Consider the following 20,772-nt stretch of genomic DNA (forward strand, 5'->3'; position numbering starts at 1 on the left):
AAGTATGGCCACTGGCGAGCCACAAAGCTTGAAGAAAAGGCGGGATGCTTAAGGGTGGCTCCTTTCCCTTGCGGAGCCAGCATCCCTCCTCGGCCGGACCCCACGGGTGCCGGCGCCGCCCGGGGCTCCCCGTCCCTGCTCTCTGGCAGCTCTGGGGCAAGGCGCGCTCTTAGCCACATGGCTGTGCTGGCCTCTGCGGAGTGGGCTGAGACTTATTTTGGGTTCCCCTTAGGGATGGGGGAAACACAAGGTCTGCAGAAACCACGGACAAGCTCCAGAGCCTGTGCACCCGGGCTGAGACGAACGGCTGGCCTCAGATCAGTAAAAACAAACAACGCTGGTCATCCAAATCAGCTCCCGATCATTAATGCGACTGACTAGTGACTACCACATGCTTACAGCCAGTGAAAAAGGACCTGTATGATAGCAAATAAACCTTTTTTCTTCTTTTGTCTTTACTTAATGGTTAAGAAGTGAGAATAAACCAGTTCTTGAAGAGGCTTTTATATACCTAAAAATACCTAAAAACCTGTGGGGATTTTTTTAGGGGCCATTATTTCTAAACTTCATAGCTATACTTTGCTATATAGGCAACTACAGTTGCTAGACTTTTCACGCATTCTGCACGGAATCTTCGCGGGTTTGAAAATTCTAGTTTCCAGTTTTACTCCGAATGGCTTAGAGCATGCGTGGCAACGTTTTTCTGCAAACAGCCAACCAGTAAATATTTCAGGCTCCGCAGTCCATGTAGTGCCTGCTGTAGTCAGTCAACTTTCTGCCTGGGCACTCCAAAGCAGCCACAGAACACTCCGAAATGAACAAGCATGGCCGTGTTCCAATAAAACTTTTTAAATTCATGGAAACTGAACTTAAATTTCGTATAATGGTCACCTGTTGTGAAACAGTTCTCTTCTTTAGATTTTTTTTTTTCAACCACTTGAAAATGGAAACATCACTCTAAGCTCAAAAAAGAAAGGGTAAAAGGTCTAAGCAGACTCAGACTACCCATCCCAGGGGGAGGGAGATCGATGGTTCTCAAAGAGTAGTTCCCAGAGCAGGCAAAGGAGGGCCAGCTGGGGCTGGTTAGAGATGCAGATTCCCCGGTCCCACCACAGACCCACTGCACCAGGAACTCTGGGACTGAGGTCCAGCACCCTGTGTTCCAACAAGCTCTTTAGGGGATGCTAATATAGTCAAGGTTCAAGAACCACTGGCCTAGAATTGGGTCTCTCCATATCCATATGCGTAGGAATCAAGTGGGATCTTATTTAAAAACGTATTCTGATTGGGAAGTCTGTGCTGGAGAGTAAGAAGTTGCATCCCTCACAAGGGCAATGCTACTGGTCCCCAGGGCTGCACTCTGAGTAGCAAGGACCTAAGAATTTCTTACTGGCTCTTAAGACATTAATAACATAGTTGCTTATTAAGTGTGGATTGGTCATGCACTTTAAGTGCTTTGCAGACATTATCTCTAAGCCTCACAATTACCCTTAGAAGCAGGTATTACTACATTTCAAAGAAAACTTCTAATTACAGGAGAGCACAAAAGATTAAAAATCATCCAAATGTCTGCCTGAGATAAAAAGTTAGTATTTTAATATATCTGTGTTCAACCTTTTACCTATGGCTACACACATTGTGTTAAAAACACAATGGACACACATTCTTTTATTTTAGTGGCTTGACATGTTGTTTCCCATGACATTAAGTATTCTTATATAGCATAAATTTTAATGTCTGCAAAAAAACCCCACAAAAATCTCATTCAGATATAGCTTTATAGATCCTATTTAAGAGGCACCTGGGTGACTTAGCTGGTTGAGCATCTGACTTCGGCTCAGGTCATGAACTCGTGGTCTTGAGTTCAAGCCCCACATCGGGCTCTGTGCTGACAGTTCAGAGCCTACAGCCTGCTTTGGATTCTGTGCCTCCCTCTTTCTGTCCCTCCCCTGCTGTTCTCTCTCTCTCTCACAAAACTAAACATGAAAAAAGTTAACAAAAAAAGAAATAATTATTTAAATTTATTTTCTTTCTCTTAAATTCTTTCTTTTTTTTTTTTTTTTGTATTAGTAGAGACAGGACATTAGCTATTCAGGTGGTTACATCTTTCCATATTTCAGCATTTTATCTTCCTTATGCCAGGTTCTTAAATATGGAATTGGCAGGTCAAAGATATGCACCTTTTACTACCAGCACAGTGTGTTTTATCTCCATTAATCCCCTGCTAACCCTACAAAGTAGGGAACAGTATTATTCCTCCTGTGTCCAGGTGACGAAACCACGGTACAGAAGGGCTGAACCCCCCTAGACCACACTCCTGCTAAGTGATGACGCGTGATCTTCATACCGGCTGAGAAGTAACCTCGTACACTCTCCAGGAAGGCTCCAGGGCTTAATAGCAACCAGGAGGGTGCTCTCCTCCCAACCCCAATTTATGTGTGAAGGAACAGACAGCACGGAAGGAAAGCGGGTCCATCCAACTACTGCCGCGACAACTTTGCCTTCCGTGCGACTACAAAGGAGATGGATTTCATCGTTTGTAAAATGGGGATAGTAAGTGTTCCTGCCACGTGACTAAATGTTATCTTCTGGCAAGCGCTCAGCACAGGCTACCTACCTGGGATACGGTAAGGCATCATCAGCCCCGGTAAGGCGGCACCTCTACCCCCTGCCACCCTCCCAAATGGATAGGAAACCGTGCGACACAGACCAAGCATTTATACACACAGGACTGATCCCATTCCTTTTTCTATCCTAACATCCTCTACGGTTTTTAAACCTAGAATCATCAGTATTAGGACTTAGCTTCAATTCAATACACTAAGTACTTACTATGTGCTAAGTACTGAGAATCTAAAGGTGGTCAAGATACACCCTATGCCCTCCAAGAAGTTATTTAAGTGGTAGTATAGAGACTACTGTGTGAGCACATGGCCACTGACACATATTTGAGAATGGCTGAACTGAGAAAGGTCTGGAGAAGATGATTCTAGTACCCAGTTTTAAAAGAAAAGTAGACCCTGACCAGATATAAAAAAAAGACAAGAGAGAAGTAGGCAGAAACAGCAGCATATGACCATACAGGGAAGCATGAAATCAGCAAGACCTTTCGGGGACTCTGCAAGTAGCTCAGGGCTCCTAGGGGCACAGGACGCAGCAGAGAAAGTGGCTACACACTAGGCATATTTGGTTGGGGACAAACAGGACTGGAAAAATATTACCACTCACATTTACAAAAATTACCTGAATCTATCAGGCCAACACTCAATCTCGACAAAATTGTCAGACAAGAGAAAACACAAAGCCAACACTTGCAAAAAGAATGGCTTCATTAACAACCTTAAAATTGAAAATCCGAACTAAATATACCACTTCACCCCATTCAATTAAAAAATGAAAACTGTAAAATCCCAACTGAGAAACACTGTAGGGAAAGCTTTATGAATACACCAGTAATGGCAACGCAGCTTCTGAAAGATAAGGAAGCAAGAGCATTCGAAGCTGACCAACTCTTAGGACCCAGAAGCCCCCATTTGGGAAAGAGCTCAAGCAAGTTCACTGAAATGCAAGGGATGGAATCCTGCAAAAGGTACATTCACAAAGAACCTACACACACACACACACACACACACACACACGCAAACTCAATGTTTTGTAGCTTGGAAAGGGCAGAATTTTGATACGTGGGAAACTAGAAAGATAAAATATCTCTGTGGAAGATTCCATTTGTGTGACATCAAGTATTAATACACTGCAACACAATGGATACCCAATATGAGTTACCCCTGAGGGCTCCCAAGAGTATTGACAGGGGTGCAGGAGCAATCTTCTGTATTTCAAAGAGGTTAACAGAAACTGCATACCTATTTGCAATAAAGACATTGACATCCACTTTTTGCTTTAGTTCGAAACTCAATGTGGCACTAATGAGACACATGTTACATATGAAGTGCATTAGTATAGGTCTTTGATAAAAAAAAGTAAATTATTACTTAATATAGGTTATGGGCGTGAGTCAAACTTGGGCTCCATAGAGGTAGAAACAACAAAACTGAAATTTGTCCTCTTAGAGAAGAAAGTTGCAGAACCACGTTGGAATTAATATAGTGGTTGGCACCAATGTGTCGTGACTGTGATTTAAAACGAGAGGGGAAAACGCAAGCTGGAATTTTCATGGAGCACACTTACCAATCCTTCGACTGGGTTCTGCCTCTCAACCACTTTGTTATCCTTCGTACACGCATCTTCTGAACAAAAGCTGCCTTCAGGTTTTTGACTCAAAAGGGAAGATGACTTTTTATTTTTCAGCAGATGCTTCAGAAGCTCGTTGCCCGAATCTCCTTTGGCAGCAGGGGCCCCAGCAGGATGGGGAGGGCTCTGCCCTGAGGAGACAGGACCAGCTCCGGCTTTCTCCTCGACCTTATTTCCGGCTCGTTCCTCCAGGTCAGGCCCGTCTTGGCCGGGGCACTGCTGGGGCTCGGCGGTCTCCAGCGTCACCTCTTCCGTGGAGGCAGGGGTTTCCACGGAGTGCTTTTCCGCCTCCGACTCCGCGAAGGCGGGTTGGTTTGGAGCTCCCTGAGCTAACTCACTCTGGGGCAGCCTGCTTTCTAACTCTGCACACAGCTGGCCGGCGGCCGTGTTGGGAGTCGACGGGCAGACGGGTTCCACCAACTCGGGTTCTCCTTGCTGAGGAAGCTCGCTGGGTGTGTTCACGGTGGGTGTGGAGGTAGTTTCTGAGATACTCGGGGTGGGGGGAGCAGTTATATCTGAGTGGGGAGTGGATGGTGCCTTGGTGGATTCCACATCATCGTCTTTCTTCTTCTTTCTTGTTCTTTTCTTTTTCCCCTTTTCTTCTGGGATTATGTCAGAATACAACTGAATGAGCGACTGGGTCGACCCTGGGTGACTCTGTCCGTGGGCTGCGGCAGGGTCTTGGCCACACGGGAGACTGCCACTAGCTACTGCGGGCGCCGCGGGTAAAGCAGGTGCAAAAGGAGGCCTCGCTGGGGACTGCTGGAAGCTGGCCCCAGAAAGACCTCCGTGTACCTGCTTAACAGAATGGAAGCCGGGGCTTCCGCCAGGAACTGACGGCGAGTCCGGAACGAACGAGGGAGGCCCTATCTGCCTTCGCTCATTGGTTTGCATGAACGTTGGGGTGGGAGGGGAATTAAGAGATCCCTGTTGGATGCTCTGCCCCATCTGCTGTTGGTGTTGCGGAGACTGCTGAAGGGGCCGTGGCGGCTGGGTAAAGTCACAAGGCAGGTCGGAGCTGTAGAACGGAAGCTGGGACCGCATGGGGCCATGCGGCGGCACCCCCACCCCCTGCTGCAGAGCCCGTTGTCTGTCCACCTCTTGCATGAGCTGGATTCGCTGTCTTTCCTGCTGTTCTCGTAAACGTTCTTTCCGCTCTCGTTCCTGGAAACTCTCACTGAAGGGGTTGTTGTCGTCAAACTCCACCCGTGGGGGCGGTCCACTCTGGGGATTTGCACTGGACACCGTCCCTGGCGCCGGCGTGCAAGTTCTTATTGGTAACTGGGCAACGGGAGGCTGGATCCTGGCAGGATTGAGGGGGAGGTGGGCAGGAGCACTGGCAGGCTGCCACGCCGGCAAACCGGGCATTCTCGCAGGGCTGGAGTGACCAGAAATCACCGCGTGCTGCTGGTGCTGCAGCTGCTGAGGCACCACGGGGAAGCTGGGCTGGCTCATGGCAGCTGGGGTGGCACCCGGAACCAGGGGCGGCTGGGGCGGGACCCCTGGCATCACGGGAGGTGGCGCCATGGCGCACTGCTGCTGCTGCTGCTGCTGCTTGATCCGATAATCTTCTATCAACTCGGCATGCTCCTTCTGCTGTTTGCGGATCTGGAATGATAAAGCGAGGCTTACTCGTTTATTCCACAGGTATCAAACCAAAGCACTGGCTGATGATTATGGTGGGGGTTATACATAAGGCAGCTAGATCTTACAGAGGCAAGAATCGCAAAAAATTAGACTGATCAGCACCAAGGACGGCCAATCTTTTTAACAACACGATTTTCCTAAAGTCACCTGTGAAACTTTGTTAGATAGGATAGGATGTCCCCAAAACAAATTCAAAATATGTTTCTGGAAAAACGTATTTTAAAACTCTTACTATGAGAGTCATAAACTATCTGAGCCACACATCAAAAGGTAAGATACAAGTCTTATAAGGTACATTAATCCACAAGGTTGGAATGACCAAGATGTAACTGAAGCTGTAACCATTAAAATAAGATTTCATTTCTGAAGTGCATCAAATCACACAGGTGGGAAGACACTGTGAAATGTGTGAAATAACGGCAGGTGCACCACCCCCACCCTCCCCTCCAGGTTAAAAAAGACCGGGTGGGTAAAACCCTTTGAATTTAAGGAATAACCTATTTCTAAAAAATATCCAAAACGTTGAAAGAATACTTTGAATGGTCCCTAACAGGCTCCTGACATAACGACTGGCTTGTGTCAGTGAACTCATTCCAAGACCCCTGTGCCCCCCCGATGTGCCAGATGCTACAGACCATTTTCAGTTAAAGATGTAACCCAGGCCCCGAGGTGCACCTTGCTTAGGAAGGGCAGGCAGTGATGCCAGGGGCTACACGTGTCCTCTGGAACCATCCAATTTTAGATGCGTATTACACTAGTACACCGAGCCCAGTGGTCCTAAATGTTTTCAACTTATTGTCTTCGGTTTCCCAGACAGACTAGCACGTTCTCTGCACATAAGGGTTTTGGTGGCTCTCCAGGGCCCGTAGTGCTATCATTTTCTTCTCTCCTGACCAACGACTGGCTAGAACTGGGGAAGTACCACGGGCCTGGTGGGGCAGCAGTACATGGAACGTACCTAGAGCATTAGCTGGAATACAGAAAGGAGGTCATCTGTGCCTTTCCCATGACATTTTAAAATACTCTTCAACACATTATCCTCAATCGCTGATCTTAACGAGATTACACTGCACTGCTGGCAACTCCACAGTAACAGAGGATGTGTTTCATTTCCCAAGTACAGTATTAGCTTCTCAATAGGATTTGGTCATGGATATGCAAAAGCTAGGCCCTCATCATAAGGAATTTATAGGAAGACACCAGAAGGCAATGAAAGTGCTAAAAATACTTCGTAAGAAACACCTATCGTTGTAAGAATTTCACTTGCAATAAACACGGACCCACAGAGTAAATTTTGAGAGAACCCCCCTCCCGCTCTAGAACTGTCCTAATTTTAAACAATACGGATCATGTTACAATCACCTTACTGTTGGCACATTCTTGTGGTAGCTAAAGCTTGGAGACGAGACATCTGGGCCCCAAATCCCTAACCCAATAATCAGCTAAGAGCCAACATGTCACCTACCTCTGTGACGACTCACCAGACTTTCCCCGTGTAAAACGGTGACAACACTAGCTTCCTCAAAAAGTGGTAGACAAGGTTAAAGAAGACAACATATGTGAATGTGTTTACCAGAGTGTTCACTACACTGACAGCGCTCTGATTTTTATTAAGTCAGTCTACTCTTTCTCCTATTAACATCTGGATTACTTTTCAATTTTATTAAAAAAAAATTAAATTGATAAAAGTAAAACTGACTTTTCTGGTGTATAATTCTATGAACTTTATCGCACGCAGAGATTATTGTAGCCATCGCCACCATCAAGATACAGAAGAGTTCTGTCACCCTAGAAGATACCCTCATGCCTCCCCTTTGTCGTCAAACTCTCCTTCCCCCACCCTTAAGCCCTGGCACCCCCTAAACTGTCATCCATCCTGTAATTTTGTCATTTCCAGAGTGTTATGTAAATGGAATCTGGACATAATCTCCCTGGATTAGCTTCTTTCACTCAGCACAAGGCTCTTGAGATGCATCCAGGTTCTTCTATATCAAGTTTGTTCTTCTTTACTGCTGTGTAATATTCCAGTGTATGGACATACCACATTTGTCCAACTGTTCATCACTACAGGATGCTTGAGTGTTCTCAGTTTTTAGTGACTATTAACACAGCTGCTATCAGTATTTGTATATAGGTTTTTACGTAAACCTAAGTTTTTAATTCACTTGGGTAATTACTAGCAGTGGGCTCTTAACCCATTTTGAACACTGTTTTATTTTAAATAAAAATTTTAAACTTTTATTTCTTTTTAAGCATAATTGTTACTTCAGTATGAACATTTTGAGAAACATCTGGTTTACAATGGAAGGTAACAGCAAAACGGTTTCGTTTCTGAGGAATGAGTCTTTCATTTACACGAGATACGCCGATGTACTTTAAGACCAAGATATCGAGAAGAAACAAGAAAAACATCCCATGAAAGAATGCTTCAAACTACCTGTTCTAGCTGTTTCTGAACCATGCTCTGCTGTTCCGTAACATGCTTGAGTTGTTCCGCATCCTCTTCTGGAAATTCCCGCCCTGCTTTCTTTGCAGTACGTTGTTTCGCGGAAAGGGCCTTCTTAGACTTTCTGTGCGCGCCAATTTGTTCTTCGAGATATTTCTGCTGCATCTGAAGAAGCTGTTGGGTCTCCTGAAGCCATTCTTCATACTGTTTACGTTGTGAATCATCTAAAGGAAAATTGAAAAATTCGTCTGTGTTAATTTTCTAAAGAATCCAACAATATGAAAGTTACACAGATCCATTTTGTAAGGAAATGCAGTTTCACCATGACCGTGTAATAGGTGGTATGAAAACATAATACTAAGTATTAGACCATAATATAACTATTAGATAGGAGACTTTAGAAAAATATTTATTCGAGGAAACCAAAGAATGCAGGTTTTAGGACACGTGTTAATCTCATACTTAGAAATACTGTAACTCCAATCTTTAAAAAGCACAAGACTTTTATCTAACGAAATACTTCTTGCTACTGAAGTACGAAATTCTCTAACCCACATGCCAAACTATCTGTCAAGTTATATATGTTTACTGCATTAACTCAACTTTACAGAACATTAAGTATTTGTGGGTTTTTTTAAAGACATTTTTTTAAATGTTCCAAAGAAACAAAGTTAGGTATGTACTATCAAGGTCCAGAGCATGGATTAGGTATCATTTCCCATGCTAATTTTCATAAGTTTATAAGGTTTTTCCTATTTCTTAACAGTGAAAAAATACCCTAAACTTTAGGGAAGGGAGCCTGACCTCTTTTAGATGGGACCGACATGAAGCCTACGTTTTATAAAGGAAATCCGTAAGTTAAAAACCACTGGTAACTTTTATGAATTTTGTAGTCTATACTTCTATAAATAAGCAAAGGTATAGAATAATTATCAACCAAATAAACTCTTTTCTACTTTTATGACTGTCATAAATATCTCCCCAAATAGTTAACTCTCTTCATTTTGTATTCCTTCTTTATTCTTTAAGGGCACTTTACGTTACTGATGCCAAATCCCAAAAACACAAAAAAAGTCATCGTATGGTACTAAGATTCAAAATATACCTTTTTGACTCACTATAAGACAAAGAAATGAATAAATACAATTCCAAGAAGGACATTAGCCGAAAAATTACATCAATGATAACAGAATATTGTCATACAGTAAGAATCCAACCAAAGCCAATGGGCACAATAAAGCCAGAAAAAGCCAGTTGGTTATCGTTTACTTGATTTTAATGCAAATATGTATTCAAATTATAATTATGATTAATGCAGGGGTAAATTCAAAAGGTCAGACTTTGGGTTTGTTCCTAAACCCAGAAGTTCCGGTACACGTACGAACTCGGTATCTAGTCTACTAAATTTGAAGGGCATTTTTCAAGAACAGGCTTTTTCACAAGATTTCAGAAGTTCTGCTTCTGGTAGAATGAGACCTACCGCAAGGAAAGCCTTTCTGGTTTCTGGAACCAGGAGAGCAGAGGTGAGCAAAATGAAAAATAATGGTGAAAAAAAAGTTAGCTAAACAGTCTGAAGATTTCAGAAAGGTTCAGTTTGGGGAGAACTTTAAATACTATCCTGAACCACCTTGGGACCCCTGAAGATAACTAGAAAGGGTTCCACGGCATCTTGCAACCTTGACCTTCACACCATGCTGCTAACCCAACTTTTTTCTAAGCATATTCCCTTTGTTGTTCCCATTTAGTGTCCTTGTCACTTAGGGAGACAGTCATGAGAACGAGAAGTGGTTTAATTCTACAGATTGTAAAGTGCCCGATCTATATACAAAAACAACAACATTATTGAAGAGAATGGGGAAGATGGTTTTTCTGTATTAAAATACTTATCTCTAGCTATAATTCTTCATGCACAGAGAAAAAAAGCAACGAAAATACATGCCTTCAGGAAAAGATGCCTAACAGGGCAGTGATGTTTCTTTAAAGATGAGGGCACTTAGACTTAAAATAACACACCTAAGCTAATTCCATTTTTTTTTTTTTTAAGAAAACACAAAAATAGCGCAAACAAGCAATCCCCAGAGAACACATAACTTATTAGATTTATACTTACTGACAAAGCCTGGACCAAAATTTGGAGGATTAGGCCTAGAAATCTGATGTGTTATACTGCCATCCTAAAATAAGTAAAATTTACAAATAGGTTTATTCCACATTTCAGTTAAAGGGGGAAAAACTTAAAAAAAAAAAAAAAGATATAGAAAAAGAAAAAGAAAGAAAAAGAAATGGAAGGGGGGGAAAACCCCTTTAGTTTCCCAAGACATCTCTAAAGCTTCAATCTTTATAAAAATTGGATAAATTTTGTGGGGACAACCTAATTTCTGAAAATTTAGAACTATCTCTGAACTATTTTCTAGATTTTAGTTGAAAAACAATTACGCTTGAGGTAAGGGATTATTCATCAGAAACATAATACTAGGGCACACGAAATATTGTTAGTATTTAGCTAGAGATCCACATAAAATTCCACTTTTTCATGAAATCTACCCAGTTTTTCCTGCAATTAAGACATAAATTCAGGTTCCAGATTTACTCAATTCCACTCTGTAACACAAAGTTATTTACAAACAAAAACCACTGTCTCTAACATGCACAAATAATAAAACAAATATACACTAGTTAAAAACATTAGTCTTATTTTCTAATTAAATGCCTTATTTCTTCCAGGGAGACTGAATAGTTATTAACCTAACGATTCCTTGGCAACAATCTGACAAATAAGATTAACTCTGAGAAAAACATTTACTCAGTTGTTACAAGTGGTGCTGGACATGAGCTGCAGACAAGGTCACAACTGTCAGTGTTACCAGCAGCCAGAAAACTTCATGAATCCGTGTCATACTGCAAAGCAGGTGGTGAAACATCTGACCGATCCGAAAACTGGGGTTCAAGAACTCGCCCAAGGTGTACCGGACATTCACAGCGGAACTGAGGGTTTTAACTCCGCTATGAAGACTATGCTTTTTCCACTGTATCACATGGTGCCTCTCTCTTCTTCAATAATGAAGAGAATGTATTATCGGCATAGTAAATCTAAAGTACAAATGTCACGGCAAAAAAGAACATTTCAAAAGACATGGATAGTAGGTAGCTTTTCCCTTTCTTTTCCCCCCTAGGCAGATACGTGAAAAACTATCAGCGAAGAAAACACTTCACTTCGTGATGAACAGCTCTACTCCTCTGGACATTGCTTGGCACTAAACATTTAAATATGACAGTTAAACCTGATTATTACGAATGTAAAGTCTCTTAAAAAAACTACATTATTCCAAGGAATAAACAGAATACGACTATCTATAGCTAAGTAGAAGGATTATAATCATTATTTTCTACTTTATAGCAGGTTTACATTTTAAATGTCATGGATGAATTCCAAAATGTAGGACATGAAAACGGTTTTTTGTGGAGTTCAAAGTAAACAAAAGCAAGACCCCGAACCCTACACATTTGGTTTCCCTCCAAATGACATCCTAACTCTTAACTATATAGGTCCTTTTCAGAAACTGTCGATTTTTTAACTTCAACTGGTCTCTGCCTTAAAAAGTAACAAAACGTCTTTAGTGCTGCTGAGCCAGTAATATATTCTGGCAGTGTTTTACGGTTTCTACTACTTTCTAAAAGTGGCCTGACTTAGAGAGTTGGGTTCGGTAAGAAACACAGGGAAACGCGGCGGCTACGGGCACTGGTCGCGAGCGGCAGTACCTGGGCCATCGCCTGCGGGAGGAGACTCTGGCCTTCGCTGGTTTGCGCCCCGGTCACCGACTGGCCCATAAAGGGGAACCTGTGGAAACGAAGTACTGAGTGTCAACATGATGAGCGTTTAGGACGGAAAGCATTTTGCTTCTGATCTGTTTTGAAAACTGCTTTTAAGCGCGTAACGATGTTTTCTTCCAGGGAGAAAGCGCAACGGCGTCAGAAACACATGCGAAAGCCCCACTGAATCGTCACCCTGCAGTCGTGAGGTGGGGACGCTTTCTGCTCCCACTTCACTCACGGTGAGAGGAAGACACGGAGATCACGTAACCTCCACCACAACCACCAAGAGGCTGCGGAAAGATGCCAGCTGCCAACCGGGCTGCTCCTGGGGTCTCGCTATTACAGGCCTCACTGTGCCTTAAAATAAAATTAATTCACGTCTTCCGGATAAAAAATGTAGCGAAGGCACTTCTGACATAAATTCTTAGAAAATTATTTCTTATTCCGATCATTGCCCGGAGGGGGACAATGCACACAGTAGGTGATGGCGATTAAGAGTTACAATCTTCGGGGCGCCTGGGTGGCGCAGTCGGTTAAGCGTCCGACTTCAGCCAGGTCACGATCTCGCGGTTCGTGAGTTCGAGCCCCGCGTCGGGCTCTGGGCTGATGGCTCAGAGCCTGGAGCCTGTTTCCGATTCTGTGTGTCCCTCCCTCTCTGCCCCTCCCCCGTTCATGCTCTGTCTCTCTCTGTCCCAAAAATAAATAAACGTTGAAAAAAAAAAAAAAAAGAGTTACAATCTTCTAGTTACAAAATAAGGAAGGAAGGAGGAGGTGGAATGTAATGCAGAGGGAATACAGTCAGTAACACTGTGACACTCTGTACAGGGGCAGATGGTAACTAGGCTTTCCGTGGTAGCCATCTCATAATATAAATATCAAATCGCTACGTTGTACACCTAAGACTCATATGATACTGTAAGTCCATAATTATTCTGCAATAAAAAAAAAAATCCATAGCCTATTTTGTATTCCAAACTAAAAGATGTCTCTCAATTTTAAAGCAAATCAAACTTTGTCATTGACCAAGAACAAGTCTTGTAAGGCTAAAACTGTTGGGCAAAATGTGACTTATGCTAATTAGAGCTATAAAAACTTCACAGAAACATTACTGCTTTAATGAAAACACTTCCTCGAGAGTTACCAAATGCTTTAATACAGCAAGCATAATGTCCAAATTATATATCAAATATTGTACATCAGTACTTATGTACCATTGCAATTTAGAATGTATGCTTTTTTAAGTTTTTTACTCAGGTTTTTGATTTATCTGTCACCTCCCTGCCCCCATTACAGTCCTGATCTGGAATGATCTCTGGATCCAAATAATCACTCACTGTCCGTGTGCCTCAGTCAACAGCACTCTGGTTGACGGAGGGACTACCCTCAGCCCCTCTTCAAAGCACTCAGAACAAGAGCAAACAACACTCGAAATCCTAACTGTGTCTCTCACTGGGAGAGGGACCCATGCTGAGAGATCACTGGTCTAATTCTGAGGCTCCTTTTTTTTTTTTTTTGTTTTAAACTTGAGGTCTCTGTTTTACATTAAGAGCTAAATGAAATTTAGCATTTCCTTCCATTTTGATACAGGCAGCAAACTGCACTTTTTAGCACTACCGTGACTTTGTCACCAACTGAACTCACATTATTTTCATAATCAAAGTTGCTGTGCACACCTCATTGGTCATTTATGTTCATCATTACATACTTGAAAATTATGGTAGTTATCAGATCTGTTGCTAAATTTACTAATGCATTAAGAAGCATATAAACCATAATTTTAAATTTAAGTAACCATATTTCAAATATAATTGATTTCCTTGTAATACTACGTTTTTGGTTCTGCATAGAAAACATCAAGAAAGAATTCAAAGGCTTCACTGGAATGTCAAAAATGGTCGTAACAAAAAGTTAAAAACCTCTGTAATAGAGAAATTGTGGTAACAGATGCTGTGCAATAATGAAAATCATTAGAAACTACTATTCTTTGACCTCAACAATGTGTCGTGACCATATCTAAAGTATCTCAACAATGGAAAAGAACTAGACCTTTAAGGATTCCCAATTTACCTGAAACAACATGCTGATCTTAAATTCATGCAGATTTTATATTCAACTCCACAATCACCCATAATCCTTTTTATTAAAAAAGTCCTTCACCATGGTAATTAGGCTAAATTGAGGCTCCATGCCTACTCTGTTGACAGGTTCTCAACCGCAACACACAGAAGAGTAAGCCATGGTGTTCACTAAAAAAGACACACCAGCACCCTCCTCAGATATTCTGATTCAGGAAACCCGTAGGTGAGTAAATGAACCTACGCTTTTTAAAAAAAAAAAAAAAAACTACCGGGGCGCCTGGGTGGCGCAGTCGGTTAAGCGTCCGACTTCAGCCAGGTCACGATCTCGCGGTCCGTGAGTTCGAGCCCCGCGTCAGGCTCTGGGCTGAAAGCTCAGAGCCTGGAGCCTGTTTCCGATTCTGTGTCTCCCTCTCTCTCTGCCCGTCCCCCGTTCATGCTCTGTCTCTCTCTGTCCCAAAAATAAATAAACATTGGAAAAAAAAAATTTTTTTTTTTTTTTTTTTTTTAATAAAAAAAAAACTACCACAGGGGCACCTGGGTGGCTCAGTCGGTTAAGCGTCCGACTTCAGCTCAGGTCACGATCTCGCGGTCCGTGGTTCGAGCCCCGCGTCGGGCTCTGGGCTGACAGCTTGGAGCCTGGAGCCTGCTTCCGATTCTGTGTCTCCCTCTCTCTCTGCCCCTCCCCCATTCATGCTCTCTCTGTCTCTGTCTCCAAAATAAATAAACGTTAAAAAAAAACAAACAAAACTACCACATAATTCTGATAGTAGTCCATAATCAAAACTTAAGAAAGACTGCTCAATGGTTATTTAATCCACCTTGGGGAGCATAAACACACCAATTTCAGAAATCCAGAGTCTAACAACTCTTACGGTCTTCTTTAATGCAAAACTGCCATTTTTCTGCTAACAGTGAAAAGACTAATTCTCTATCTAACCACTAGCTTTCAACTGTCCCCTTGACATTTTTTTTCTGAGTCAAATTCAGTTTGGGGACGTTTTATTTTAGAAACGAATTCACCGTTGCCTTAACCACTCAGGATCTTTTCTGAGATGTCCCACATTTTTCTCTGCATTGTTCGTTGGATGGAATACAAAATAGTCACAGGCTTAAGTAAACTATCTTCTTTTCTCAACAGAACAGCTTTCTCTCTATCGTCTTGTGTATCTTCTCATCTTCATCAATTTAGGTTGAAAGACTCTCTGTCCCAAGCAGCTTTTAGTTAGATTAACTACAGGTACTTGAAAGAACACACACTTAAATACACCAGCTTTCCTGATTAAGTCAACCTTCCAACCATCCTCTAGATGTTTTATTACGTCTACCATAAAACTAATGGAAATTAAATCCTCACACTTGTATAGCATTTTGCACTCGATCACACCCAGCTGACCTTACAACCAATGTAAGTATCTAGTGTTCATTCCCGGGATATATAAGTTTTTTTAGGTACTATATGCTTTTTCTAGGAACTAGTAATAATTCACATACTTCTTGAAGCACAATAGAAACGAGAAACATCTTCACCTACCTGTTCATAACCATGGGTGGCATGCCCATATTGTTTTGTGCCATTACTTTATTTATGCCTTTTAGGGCCACCATTTTGGCTTTCATTATAGGATCTGTAATTGCATCAAAATCTAAAGAAGAAATATTTCAAAGTTACTTATTTCATAATCCTTGGTTCAAGTAACACTAAGAGATAAAGTAACTATCACAAACATCATGTCATCTATAGACTCATAATCCTCATAATAATCACTATTACAGCTTTTCGTACCAGGTAAGGAATTACGAAATGCTAATAACCTTATCCTGAATTTAATCTCATCTCAGCAATCCATAATTGGATAATGCTCCAATACCTGAGTCGTGCAAAAATCAGAACAAGAAGCCTGCCACATTTAAGGGAGACGACGGCAATCATCTAAAGCAATGCAACTCCTTTCCATCCAAACTTCTGCCAGGCTAATCGGAACGGCTTCCTTAGTAATGCAGCATCATGAACAAGAAACTGCGGTTACTTCCAATACTAAGAATGCCACCAAACTGGTTATCACTTTTAAAAGTAAAACATGTCTGTTTCTTGAGGGTGCAGCTTGGCAATAAGGACAGACCCACTGAAAAGAAGACCTCTTTGCATGTAAATGAAAACTGGATCCCCTCCCAATAGGACAAGACTGGTAAGGTCTATAGGACAGAACATCAATCTTACTGTTTAGAAGAAAGCGTTCCTTTGACGTGCGTGCCTCGATTACAAATTCTTACTATTGGACGCACTCGGATGTTTTAAAGAACTTTATGTGACCAAACTTTGCCAAGCACTTGTCGTACACCAAGGACAGTGGTAAGTCTATTTCTATCGTAATTTCTTGAAATTCATCTTTCAGTGACTCAGAATACATGGGAAGCAAGAGGATGCCTGCCACTCCTGTTAAACCATCCCGTAAGAAAGAGAAGCGAGGTCTGAAACCCAGAGCTTTGAAATCTCTTGATTCCTGGGAGGAACCTAACACTCTTTAACTGCTTTCATCTTAAAGCGGAAGGAGGCACAAACACAGGACTCTCGCTGCTCTGGTCCACGTGTCATTTTAACACCGAAATCCCGGAAGCTTACCGCATGCCACCCTGACGCCCACAGCCATGACTACAAAAGCCAAGGGCATTCCTACCGATGTTAGGGAAAAACGGCTCTGCCCGCTGGCGAATCATAGCTTGCATCTGTCTTTGCTGCTGCTGCTCCTGCCTCTCTTGATCCAGAAGGTCCTGCAGAAGCAGAGGCTGTTCCTCCAGGAGGAGGGGCCTCTCTCTACCCTGCTGGGCTAACGTGGGAGGGATCATCAGCTGCTGGGGTCCAGACTGGCTCGTGAGAGGCACAGTTTGATTTGCAGGTTTTCCGGTCCCAAAACCGTGATTAACTGGTGACTGACCCTGAATGAATCCTGGATTTACCTGCACGCCCTGAGGAAAAGTATGGTTTACCCTAGAGACTACGGGCACGTTAGAATTCATGGTACTGTCCAACATGTGCCCGGGCGGTGTCATTAAAGGAGGCGGCAAACTTGACACGTGACCGGATGGTGAGGCTGGCAGCGTGGGTGGCGGGGACCCCAGGGGCCTGACGTCCGAGTTATCAGACTTTTCATTAGCAAGCAAACTCGAGAGAACGGGAGTTGATGCGGTTATGCCGCAAGAGTGCATCACGTCTTCCGCAGGCAGCTGCGTGGAGCCGCGGACACCTGGGGTGGAGCCAGCGGCTTCTCGGGTGGTTCTCTTCTCCGGTAGATCCGTGTCGCAGGGCTGCGGGACAGCCTTTTCTCCGTCACTGACATCTGTGTGAGCTGAAGCCTGTGAGCTGGGGGTGCCGACGTTGTCTTTACTCTCATTGCTTTTCTCACTTTCACATCTGCCTTCCCCTTTAGGATCCGGAGACAGTACTTCCGTTTTTATCTCACTGGTACCAGTGGATTTTTTCCACGGAGAAGGTTTATCAGAGGGAACCACAGTCTTGTCTTCCTGCTCCTTCGTTTTTGGCTCAACAGACCCACACTGATTATCTATCTTATCATCGATGGGAACATGAAGGTCTAGTTCCTCATTAAACATGCTTTTCTTATCTCCTAGGTCAAGTTCTGGATCTGTGTAGGCAATGATATCAAATTCTCCTGACCTTAAGAGGTCATCCAGGTTGGGGTCATTAGTTTCCAAATTACCTAAAGTGTCCAATTCATCTCCCTTGCCGTCCTCTGTGTCTAGATTTAAATTTTCGAGATCTTCATCATCCAAGTCTTTGACTTCCACTCCCTCGAGGTCTTTAACATCTAGTTCCTTTACAGATGGGTCATCAGTATCGAGTTTTTCTTCAAGACCATCAGAAGACTGGGTGGTTATCTGTAAATTATCAGATGCTGTTTCAGCTGGTGTCGATGTTGACAAAGAGGCCTCTGGGAATTCACCACCTAAGGGATGACTCAGGGACCTCATGACCATAGAAGATGAATGGGCGGGATGGCTTTGGTCTTGCTGCGATGGTGGCACTTGTTCCAAATTTGAATGCAAAGGGAGCTGGGTTGGCAGGCCTTGAGAAGGTCGTCTCAAGGGCTCTGCATGTCTAGGGCCTGGAAAGTCTGGCCGGGGAATGAAGTTTCCATGTCTTGGGTGAGAAGGTGCCTCTAGAACACTGCCGGGAGGAGCAGTGAAGGGCAGCCGCGGCCTTCCGTCGGGCGCCCTGTGCCTCAGTTCAATAAAAGCTTGACCCAGTATGTTATGCTGCTGAACCGGCAGACTCTGTGGTGGAAAATGCTGAGGGAGGCCAACTGGGTTATTCATCTGCGAGTTATTTAAAGGCCTCGGCATGTCTACAGACATCGATCTTCTCAGCTGTGGAGGAGCTCCAGACCCCTGCATTTGCTGAGGAGGTGCAAGGAAGCGCTCCTGACTTGACAGGGTACCATGACTACCTCCTGGAAATCCAAATCTTTAAAAAAAAAAAAAAGAATTAGAAGAAGTAGAAGAAGTAAATTGTTATTATTAAGTATCATGTTGAATTTACAGTTGGGTTAAAAAGGAAAAACTCTAGATTAAAATCAAATGCAAAATTAATGATACCCGATGTAACAACTTAGCAAAACAAAACTGGCACCGTTAGAAAGCACTTACAAAGTATCTATGTGCAAGTAATTCTTGCTAAGTACCCTATAACGTACACCATCTCTGAGCTCTAAAGGCATATGATCTAAGACAACATAACCTGCTACCAAGCAGATGGAATCAATTGTTTAGAAAGAAGCTTAATACTATTGCAGTGGAGTAAGAGTCTTCTCCTTTTTCTATATCTATGGAGGCTGCAAGGAGCAGGCTGACTGGGGGGATGCTTGAAGAAGGCTTACAGGCCTTCTGTCCTTGAGAAGACAAAGGCGCAGGTATGATGACTGGATAGACTGATCTATGTGCTTGAGAGGAACGACTACAGAGGCATTAAGAGATAAACAATGACAGGTATAATGTGTAAAAATTTAGTAGATGAATAAATTGTAGGACTATTTTTTTTTAACATTTATTTATTTTTGAAGGAGAGAGAGACAGAGCGTCAACAGGGGAGGGGCAGAGAGAGAGAGAGAGAGAGAGAGAGAGAGAGAGAGAGACAGAATCCGAAGCAGGCTCCAGGCTCTGAGCTGTCAGCACAGAGCCAGATGCGGGGCTCGAACTTGCAAACTGTGAGATCATGACCTGAGCTGAAGCTGGACGCTCAACCAACTGAGCTGCCTGGGCGTCCTAGGACTATTTTTTATTATTTACACTGTAGCTCACTCTAGAAAGAACTAAAGGTAAATTATAAGTAAATATAAAGCAGAGCAACAGGTATAACTGAGGAAGAAAAAAAGGAACGTTAAGGATAAGACTGTAACATGGTGGTAGGTATTAGACTAAAAACCACATGTGAGAAAACTAAAAGCACATCGTAAGGAACACTCTATTTTAACATGTTTGGCTCCAACCTTTCTACCAGCCACTTCAAACAAACAAACAAACAAACAAACACACCCACTAGTTTCACAACCCTCTCTCACCGAGAAAAGTTCCTAAAGGAAAACATCCCATCAATTTGGAAATCGCCACAATTATTTACAACTTAAGTTAAAAGGGAAAATTCGGGGACAGGACAATACTCACTCATCACATCACAGGGGGCTTGCACAGAATGTGGTGGTGACATCTTAGAGGTCTGACTGCTGTGATAAACCACATCACTGCGGCCGTAACGTAACCCTAATTCAGCCAATGCTTAATAACCAAGGGAATGTTTTTAGAGTCTGTAGAGTTCTCAGAGGTTACGAAAAGAAAAACCCATGACCTCCCATTAGTGGAAAATAACACTGATTATACCTCAAAGGAAATCGCAAAGTGAAAAGGAGTAACAGCCTCTTAAGAGTAACTTCATTTGTCTATTTCCATCTAGTAACTCAAAGCTGGCACGAAACTGAAAGCATTACCTAAATCCGTGAGGTCGCATCCCCATACCAGTAACATCAGGAGGATAGGGTCCACGTGGATCTTTTGGGAAAACGGCGTATCTAGGTCCCAGAGGAGGGACAACAGGAGATCTGATACTCCCGGGATAGGGGGGCGGAGCCCTAGCAAAAGCCTGGCTGATGCTGTCCGGCTGCCAGTGCTGCAGGGGCGCTGGAAGAGGCCCCGCTACTGCATCCTGGGACCCTTTCTCCTGCCGACCTGCCATCTTCTTCTGCTGTTGCTGCTGGAGAATGATTTCACGTAACTTCTGCCGCTGGATGGAAAGAAACGAAGATCCCTGGGATTTCTGATAATGAACGAATGGCTTAAGTCTTAATACTTCCAAAACGTCCTGCGAAAAACGCTTAAAATATCTCAACGTTCAAAGTATTGGATAAAACACTAGTCATACTTAACTACCCAACAGATTATAAAAACAAAGTAATAATTTGGATACTTTTTTTTTCTTGCCACACAAGTATCCCAAAATTGAAAGCTTTCACATTTAAGAGTCATGAAGAT

The 20,772-nt window shown here is 43.0% G+C and overlaps 1 protein-coding gene across 1 annotated transcript in view; it reads right to left on the reverse strand.

The window, feature by feature from the left end:
- KMT2C (lysine methyltransferase 2C) overlaps positions 1-20,772 on the reverse strand; it is a 175,654-nt gene that overhangs the window by 22,384 nt on the left and 132,498 nt on the right. Inside the window, exons 37-43 of the mRNA XM_040464523.1 lie at positions 20,232-20,524; positions 16,911-18,715; positions 15,767-15,878; positions 12,104-12,182; positions 10,455-10,518; positions 8,336-8,568; positions 4,189-5,859 (exon numbers count right to left, since the gene is read on the reverse strand). Coding sequence (XP_040320457.1) covers positions 4,189-5,859; positions 8,336-8,568; positions 10,455-10,518; positions 12,104-12,182; positions 15,767-15,878; positions 16,911-18,715; positions 20,232-20,524 — 4,257 coding nt within the window. The remainder of the gene's footprint in view (positions 1-4,188; positions 5,860-8,335; positions 8,569-10,454; positions 10,519-12,103; positions 12,183-15,766; positions 15,879-16,910; positions 18,716-20,231; positions 20,525-20,772) is intronic.

The sequence above is a fragment of the Herpailurus yagouaroundi genome, unplaced genomic scaffold (assembly GCF_014898765.1).
Source record: "Herpailurus yagouaroundi ecotype Mexico unplaced genomic scaffold, PumYag 483, whole genome shotgun sequence".
Taxonomy (NCBI): domain Eukaryota; kingdom Metazoa; phylum Chordata; class Mammalia; order Carnivora; family Felidae; genus Herpailurus; species Herpailurus yagouaroundi.